General features: G+C 38.3%; 1 protein-coding gene across 5 annotated transcripts in view; it reads right to left on the bottom strand.

Moving 5' to 3' along the window:
• Positions 1-604: 604 nt before the first annotated feature.
• Positions 605-8951, bottom strand: part of PALLD (palladin, cytoskeletal associated protein) — a 195647-nt gene continuing 187300 nt past the window's right edge. For 2 of the 5 annotated variants that reach the window (XM_065633184.1, XM_065633185.1), the window contains 5 exons: positions 7198-7330; positions 6018-6225; positions 5143-5308; positions 4147-4280; positions 605-3173 (listed from right to left, as the gene is read on the bottom strand). In XM_065633184.1, coding sequence (XP_065489256.1) covers positions 3001-3173; positions 4147-4280; positions 5143-5308; positions 6018-6225; positions 7198-7330 — 814 coding nt within the window. In that variant the 3' untranslated portion in view covers positions 605-3000. Of the gene's footprint in view, positions 3174-3982; positions 4034-4146; positions 4281-5142; positions 5309-6017; positions 6226-7197; positions 7331-8951 lie in introns of all 5 variants that reach the window. The other 3 variants (XM_065633189.1, XM_065633188.1, XM_065633187.1) reach the window with 2 other exon arrangements.

Here is an 8951-nt window from a genome sequence, read left to right as displayed (position 1 = left end):
ATAGAAGTACACTTCAAGTCATACCATCTATCTTTGGGGTTTGTGGAGAGAGATTAAACTTCTGGAAGTTAGTTTGATGCTTCCAAGAATTTCACATTTTTGGCTTGAAAAGTATGTCATTTTCTTGTGCCATGCTTCTATCTCTGAATTTGTAAACCCAAACAGTCCCTGTAACTAAGTAACAGCACAGCTGAATGTTTTCATGAAAACAACTTCGCTGCTTAGAGATGTGATTTACAACTTAAGTGTGTGTCTGTACATATATACAGAGGCAAAAAGTGATGATGACCTCATCTAAAACCAGCTCACAAGAACAGTCTCGGTTTTTCAGTCTCTAAGCCAAAGACAGATTGACTGTAAGCAGACAGAACTCCATTGACTGCAGCTGCAGCATTGCCATTAATGTCAGTACTCACTTAATTGCCTAGATAAGTCTGTTTGTAGTAATCGATGCTTGAAATGTAAACCTAAAATAAAAAATCATCACGCATCTTTCCTGGTAAGTTTGCACAGAAAGGAAGGAAGGAGACGATAGTTAATATTCAGGATTTTACGAGTAAATATTAACATTTAATTTAAAAAATTTTGATATTGCTTTGTTAGATGGCTGTTCTTAAATGAATTCAACAGCACTTGGACCATGCCCTTTACTTAGAATCAGTTGTAAGTGATGTCATATTACAATTACTAGACACACAAAATAGACCTGCATGTTTTCTAATGTATTAAAAAAAAAAAGCAGCTTCAAGTACTTTTATCTGCCAAATGTTTCTCAGAATTTATGGGTCATGTTCCTCTGTTTTGTTTAAAGGTTCCCAGTCACAAACAGGATATGCTGATAAATTCTACTCATTTTTACATGCTGCATCTAGCCCTCATTTCATCTGTATTCGTAACATTCAAAATTTCTAAATCTTACACTTGCATGCTTCTACTGAAACAGTTAATAGTCTTTACCAGAAGGAAAACTTTCTATTTGTGTAATATTTATTGATGTTAAACCCACGTATCAGCACAACAATCCAAAGTAATGATAATACATTTTTTTATAAATACAAATAAAAGGTGGCAAAATAATGCTAGTGAAGCTAAACAAAAAAAGTAAATTAGCATGTCACAGTCAAGAAAAATTTGGCAAATGATATGACATACTTTTTTCTAGAATAGAATCGGATTATTCCCAGATGACAGACTATGACGTTAATGTAGATTAACAATCCCCATACTGGTCATATCCTGCACCAGAATAGTACTACCTTATGTGCTAAAGTTTATTAGTCACTAAAAAAAACAAAACAAACTTTGTGTACTTACAAAGCAATACACGTATAGCAGTAATGCAATATATGGTGTACACAATTACAAAATTTAAAAAAAACCAAACCCTAAGAACAGGACTTCTGAATAACTGAACTGAGATAAAAGATTTCAACACTTTTATTATAAATAATGAAAGATACCATATATGTGCTTCATATAAGGAATACAGTGTTTTCCTTTCATAGCAAAGTATCATAGCTCGTACCATCAAATGCTCATTTTTCTTGTCAGGCCTGGTAATTCTTCCATCCCTCCCTCCCTCCCCCCCTCCCTCCCCTTCATCTGAAATTCAGTTGGTTCTAATTTAAAACTACCCAGTCAGGGCTGACTTAGGTGGGGCTCCAGTTGGATGTGGATTTGCCTGGCATTCTGAAATTAGCCTTCAGGCTTTTGATCTGCATCGCACAGACTCAACCCATTAAAAGAGCTGTCATTTGCCTACAGTCGACAGAAGAAAAAAATAAAAACTACCAGACACATATGCTATGTTAAGAAGAAGAAAAAAAGAGAAAGCGCAAATTGGATGTTGTTTTTGTCCATCTTCGTTTTCTACTTCCTCAGATCTGCAAGCTCATCACCTGTGGTGTATACTTGTCATTTAAATTCATATTGCAGTCCCAACCTATTTTTCACTTACTGTACATTTCTAAAATCCTCATACACATTACACAAGCTTTAAACAGACGAACGTCCCATACATACGCTCTCTAGTTTTCAGCTCACCTTAGAATTTCAGATTCTTGAATGGCAGTATCATGAGGTTACAGACTGTCTTCAGGAAATCCATAGAGAGTTTCAACCTCTTGCCCTGTCTCCCTCCCAACCCTCGCAGGAACCTCCTGCAGTGGTTCGTACTGTCGGCGGTTTTTCCCCGTCTGGTTACCAATATTTATAGTCTGGAGTAGACTGTTACTGCATGTCAGCTCTTTTTTGTCATTATCTTGAAGAGGTTAAGTTACTTATGCTTAAACTGTCTTTGCTGTATGGTTTTAAGTAAGCCTCCTCCTAGATGGCAAAAAGGAAAATACAAAAGAATTTGAAATTACAGTGTTAATGTTGTATTATAGAATTGTCCGTACCAACAGCATTTAAGGCAAGATATTTTTTCCATTGCAGAGTAGAAAGCAGTTGGCAGAGATACAGCACTTGCTTACATTTCTCTTCCTTGTCCCTTCCTGTTTTATTCTTACAATATTGCACTTGTTCATTGTAGCTATCAGAATGCATTGCCATTTCAGAACTATAGATAACCATACATTCTAATTTACTTTGTGATCTAATGATCTCAAACAAAACATCTTGCACCATTAAGATTGTATAGCATCTACTTCCTGCTTATGAAGGCACGTAGTGATAAATAGTGTTCTCTTCTGAAAAAAAATCTGTCTCTCATGTATTTTGGCCTTAATGAAAAGGGTTATTTGTAAGAGCTGAAGCAACTTAGGTATAAGGAACTGGTGAATGTGATTTGTTGTGCAATGTGTACATTTCTATTAATAATCTATCTATTATCCTAATTTGGTATAATGAATAAGGAATATATGGTTATTGTGTTTGTTTTTATCTTTTGTACTTGAAGGTGTCTGCCTTTGCATAAAGTGACATAGGAGTATCATTGGTCAAGGCAATGGCTTTCAGTGTTTCTGCTTTGAAAGAAAATCATGGCAGCGGCAGTTTGATCTACAGATCATCGCTCTCTACCAAGCCAGATTGCATTGTCAGGTGGACGGGATTTGCTTCAGGCTGGAAAGCTGCTTTGATATCTAGTCCTTGGTCACACAGTGCAGCGTATCGGCTGGTTGAGGGCCGCACCTTCTTTGGCTTGGTTGTCTGAGCTGGCTGTTGCCACTGAGCTGTAGGTGAAAAAGGAAAGAAAAACATGTTTGTTAGCCATCTTGGGCAGTGCAACCACATGTACCAGATGTATGATCAACCCTTTGTAAAGGCGATACTAATTTCTAAGCAGCGGAAAACCATTATATCAAAGGTTTGTTTCATTTCTTGGTGGTGGTGGTTTTTTATTGTCAGCATCTAGTTTCACCTTCAAGCTTGGGTACAAACAGTAGTGCCTGTGTGTGTTCCTTTGCCTTTTTGGCATTGCTTTCTACCCTTCCTTGTGTCACTGAGAAGGGTGACAGCAAGGGGTTTGTTTCCGTGCTCTAATATTACAGCGAGAGGCCTGTTCAAGGGTTATTTGTTGTGTATGAAAGGAAATCACTTGGCTGCCATTGCCACCCCTTGTATGCTCAAGAATGCCGGGAAGTCTTTAATTCCCAAGTCCCACTACCACCACCACCCCAGAAACCAGACTGTATAATTCCAACCTCCCCTGCTCCCCCTTAATTCTTGCCATTGAGATTTTTGTTTAAGAAAACATTCACTCTCTAAGAAGCTGCTTTGGAACAAACTGAATAAATAAGCAGAAAGCCATAAAAACATCTACTACGCTTCTGGTAGCTGTCAGAGGTGTATTACAGACTGATGTACAAAAGAATACAAAAGGTTAGGGAAGTGCTAGCAGAGTAAGAGTAATAATGATCCACAAAAATAACGTAATCATGCCATTATCTGTTGTTAATTAGCTATATTTAATACACTAAGCAAAAACAGAGAGCATGCATGCTTGTTTTGCTTTAGGTATCTGAAAGATGGTGAAATGTACTTTGACAGAGCATTTGTTGTCTTGATGTGGATCGTTATTATTGAGGAGAAACTATAAACAAAAGAAAGAGAGACCAGTGTAAACCATTCTGTCGATAAACTGAAACTGAGGGAACTGTTGCGTTTGAGAGGATTAATGTGACCACAAAACTTGAAGTCACTTACTATAAACATCCAACCTGGCTGTGCAAGACACAATCCCAGCATCATTCTTAGCTGAAACGGTGTACCAGCCGGCATCCTCCTTTGTGGCGCCCTGAATAAGCAGGCAAATGTAGCCATAGTTATCCTGGTGCATGCTGCACAAAAGAAAAGTAGAAAATTACTGTTTAAATTGCAAAACAGTATAGGCTATTTTAAAATATCATTATAAGCAGACCCAATCCTAGTCATAGATTAATTAGACTCTATTTTTAATTAATGTGGAACTTCCTCTGAAATTAACAAGAGGAAAATGAAAGCTTGAGTACATTTGACAATTTGGTAGTTTATTATCCTGTATTGAAAACTAAGCAGCAAAAATGCATACAGGAACTCGTTTCACAATTTCAGATGAAGACATCTGGAAATCTGATGTGAGTAGCAGGGATGCCAGAACTTACCCAGACTTTTTAGGGAAGGGATAAAAAACCCTGGGGAACGAGGTACTGAAATACTCTTAGTTATTTAAAAGGACAGCAATAATTTGTGTCATAACAGCAACGAGTTCCTTTTCTTGCAATGTATCATGAGTTTGCTTTTAAGCATTCGTACAAAATGTTATCAAATATCAAGGAAAGGTTTATAGATCTTAGAATAGAAAATAAATTGAATCTATCCATCAAGGTCTCTGCTGAGAAGCAGATAGCTTAACTTAGGAGCCTTGCTTTTCACCAGCAAATTTCTGTAAGTCTTGAAGAGAAAAACTACTTCGCCACATGCTTGAAGTGCAAAGATAGTTAAGTCCAAGGCTGGAAAACAGAGGTAGCATTTTAATTCTGGCTCTGCCACCAGGCTGGCTGCAATTTGAGTAAATGTCATAAATTATTGCAATAACTAGTTAATATTTATGAGCTGGTGTTCACACAAAGCATTCTTAAAACCTTCTAGGTTTTTACTTGTGTTACAGGATAAATCATCATTGAAGTTATACATGGGGAGATTATTCCCAGTCAGTCTAACCTCACTCGGTCAGTGTTGTATGTGAGTGACTCGTTCTCTTTCTTCCAGAATATCTGAGGAGATGGCTCCCCTGAGATTCGACACTCCAGTCGCACTGGGAATCCCTCAGTCACGCCCGTGTTTTGTAGCTTCTCTATGAACACAGGTGCCTTCTGTATTTCCTTAGCTGTGAAAATAAAGATGGCACTCATGTTGACACTAGTCTATGAAGATGTAGCCTTTCTTTCAGCAACAGGCTAAAAACTGATAACGAAAAATATAAACCCCAGGAAACTGGAGTGTTGTCTTCATTAATCACAAAGTCCAATCCTGGTTTATCTGAAGAAAACAGTCACATCAGTATTTTAATAGGGAAAAAGTGAGCCCTAAACAGAGCTGAGTGGTTTCCTCCGCTTCCCCTAAAGAATTGAAGTGTGGAACATGAAGACTTGACAAACTGGCTGCATAATGCTTGCTGAACAGTGCTCCTTCATATCCCATACAAGGAAGAGCGTTTAATTACAGAAGGAACTGCTCTACCAGCAGGTTGGAACAGCATTAATCTAATATGCTGTGAGACAGACACATCACACCATGCTGGCTGCCCACGGGTAGATGCGGGTCTGCACAAATTGCCATTTACAACCCCATTCAAGTAAAAAGTCTGGTTTGTGGCCTCACCTGTGGCAACATCCTTCTTTTCATAACTGTGTGCACAGAGGTTACTTGCCAGTCAACTTATGCCACCATATAATGTAAAACTATAGTTCTGTAACTACCAGGTTTCCTTTTCTTGCCCCCCACCCCTCAACCACGTCATCTGATAGCACTTATATTTTCCTTTTTCGTGTTACCCTTACAGTGCTCAGTGGGGAAGCGTAGCATGGAGATGTTACCTGCAACAATGAGCTCCAGGCTGAAGGTGTTTTCACCAGCTCGATTGCTGGCAACACACGTGTAGATTCCAGCATCTCTGCCTGTCACTGGTTCTATGATCAAGGAGTGCACCCCGTTCTCACGCACCAACATTTTGTGAGAACCATCAGGACGAATTGGTCTTCCATTAAGTTGCCAGCTTAAATCTGGAGTGGGTAATCCACTAACCTTAAGTGTAAACAGAATAATGGGAAATGGTCTTAGACATACAAAACACTGGAGGAGTCCTGACTTGTTACTGCAGAGAAGATTGGTTTTGTTTGCTGCTGCAGGTGTACAATAATATTTAAAGATCTAATTCTGCCCTGAATTACACATTGACTCAGGTGTATATATTTACTTACTTTCTAGCCAACTCCCTGAATTTCATGATGTCTTATGGGTGTGACTGAAGGAAGATCAGTGTTTAGATATGCTACAAGTTAAATAGTAATACATTGCCAAACAAAAGGCAAGGTGACACCTTTTGTCTTTTTTTATTGTTTGCTCTTCAAGTGGAATGAGAAGATACTCCTTTTTAGATTAACTTCTTGTAGAAAACTTGCAGACGAAAAGATGTTACCTGACTAATTATTGAACTTTTAAGTTCCATTCTGCTCAGGTGTAACCTAGTGAGAGCACCGCCTGCGCTAGTTAATGCCTGGGCTGTGTGAACAAGTCTTGTACTTTTGAAAGCCCTGCCATTCACTGTGGGTACTGCTGGAAAACAAACAGCTTCTCCCAAATATGTCAGCATAAAGGAAACAGAACTCATCCCAGCTTTAATTTATTCTGTCAGGCAAAATCATAAATCAAGATTATAATGTTCGAAACTTTAACGGGGGATTGAAACTCAAGTGGTAAAAGGACTTAAAAGGGAGAAGCACACTGGCTGTATAGTGTGCGCTGCTTCCCTCCGCACCCCAGCAAAGCTGAATTCTAAAAATCAGTGTACTGTGGGCTGTAAGGTTTGCTTGACACACCTTCATTGGAGGGGAGGCAAACTGGTTGTCAGCTTCCTTATAAGCAGTGAGGTTAATTAACCTGTTGACAGTTGCTGAAACTGCCAATAGGTAAAATAGCCTTAAAAAGAAACTAACTGGGTTTTTGAGTCAGCTCATGTTATGGAAAGGTGGCTGCTGTCCCTGGCGTCATACTTGCCTTGCAGTCCATTCTGCACAGTTTTCCTTCTTGAACAGTCATGTCTCCAGGAGCCTGCAGAAAATGAGGCCGGAAGAATCGTTCCTGAATTGGTTCATTTTCATCACCACTGTCCCTTGATCGAGATCGTGGTCTTAAAATAACATGAAATAAAGGTAAATTATTTTTTGTTCTCTGCTAAATCAGAAGAACCAAAATCACTTATAAGAGTGCTTTGAATTTTAAATCACTTCTTTCACCTATACCATAATCACTCCATATTTACACACATACACTGGTAGCATTTGCCTCACACTGAGTTAATTATGACACTGTGCTTATTAACAACTTTCATTTAATTCACGTCTTGTGGCAAAATATGATCTAGAAAACAATCTTGCTACAGAATAATTGCTTGTAATAATCATGTGTTCATATCTGATAGTATTTTTTTAGAGTTAGTCTTTACATCACTGAAATACAAGGAAAATAAGTCAGTAGGCCTTAGCAGACAGATTCAGTTCCTCATTTCTAGTGTCCTGTGTATTTAATCCCTTCACTGCTGCTGCTGACACCAGAAGGCACAGGTACTGTTTGTTAATTATGTTCACCTTTCAGAAAATAACAGCAGCTAAAATCTCACTCCTCTCCGTTGAAAAGAGACTTTTCACATCACACTTATTTTTCATCTACTCTTGTTCTGCGCTACTGAAGACCTCACAGAAAATTATGTAGATTGAAGTGCTGTGGATATTTACTCCTTATTTAACAGGTTTTTTGTTTGAGATATTCTTGAACATTTTCAAAGCCACCAAGTTGTGGTGTCAAAACAATAAGAATTTCATTTGTGAGCAGTAGGAAGAAAAACTTCGGTTGTTAAATTGTTCTTCATAAAGGTACTGTAAAAAGTTTAATAAAAAGAGAAGGAAAAATATCTCCTGTTCCCAGAAACAGTGTCAATCACCTTAAGCTTCCATGATATCAATCCATTTTCAGCATCAGCTATTCTTGCATGTTAATTTACTCTATTGAAACTTTTTTCTAATTGGTTCCTTGTTGAAATGTTTTGTTTGTTTGTTTTTCCCAGTTGAAATTAGAATTATTGCATTTGCGTGATTTAGTGATCAAAGAAACTTGTAATTGAAACAAAATTTTAGATCAGTTTTTGTCAGTGCCTGATCAGCTCCGGTGGATTCCATTCTAGAGCCAACTGCTGCCCACCCTGGCACCCTGCTGCACTGAAGAGCTAATCAAATATCCTCAGAGAGGGCTTTTTTCCACAAGACTTCACAGTGAAATTCTTTCCTGAATTCCATTTTCTGTTAACTTTCTCCAGTGTTTCTGGTTTGGCCATTGGCTGCAGTATGTGCTTGCTTCAGTATATGTGGCTATACTGTGTTTTCTACTGGGTGTTTCTTTAGGTTGAAATAATTCATGACACAAAAAGGCTTAAAGTCCCCAGCAGTTACAAGTGAAAACCAAGATGCTGTACTACTGTATAGAAGATAAACACTCCAGCTGCACACTCTGTTTCACTGAGGTTAAATTTAATTAGAGTTGCTTGAAAATTTGGTTCCTTTCATCCTTCTCTGTTGTCACCCTTCTCTCGATTATTGCTCTGTTTGAACTCTGACCAGTCATCACCTTATCTGTCATAATTAGATAACATTTTACTTTTTAATGATCCTCACAGGCTTCCCGCAGATGTAACTAAAGGCAAATGTGGAGGGGGGAAATCCTGCGCCTACTGCTATTAAAGTAGGAGCAGATACTGA

Source organism: Caloenas nicobarica, chromosome 4 (genome assembly GCF_036013445.1).
Source record: "Caloenas nicobarica isolate bCalNic1 chromosome 4, bCalNic1.hap1, whole genome shotgun sequence".
Lineage (NCBI taxonomy): Eukaryota > Metazoa > Chordata > Aves > Columbiformes > Columbidae > Caloenas > Caloenas nicobarica.
This window is presented reverse-complemented; position numbering and strand designations above follow the sequence as displayed.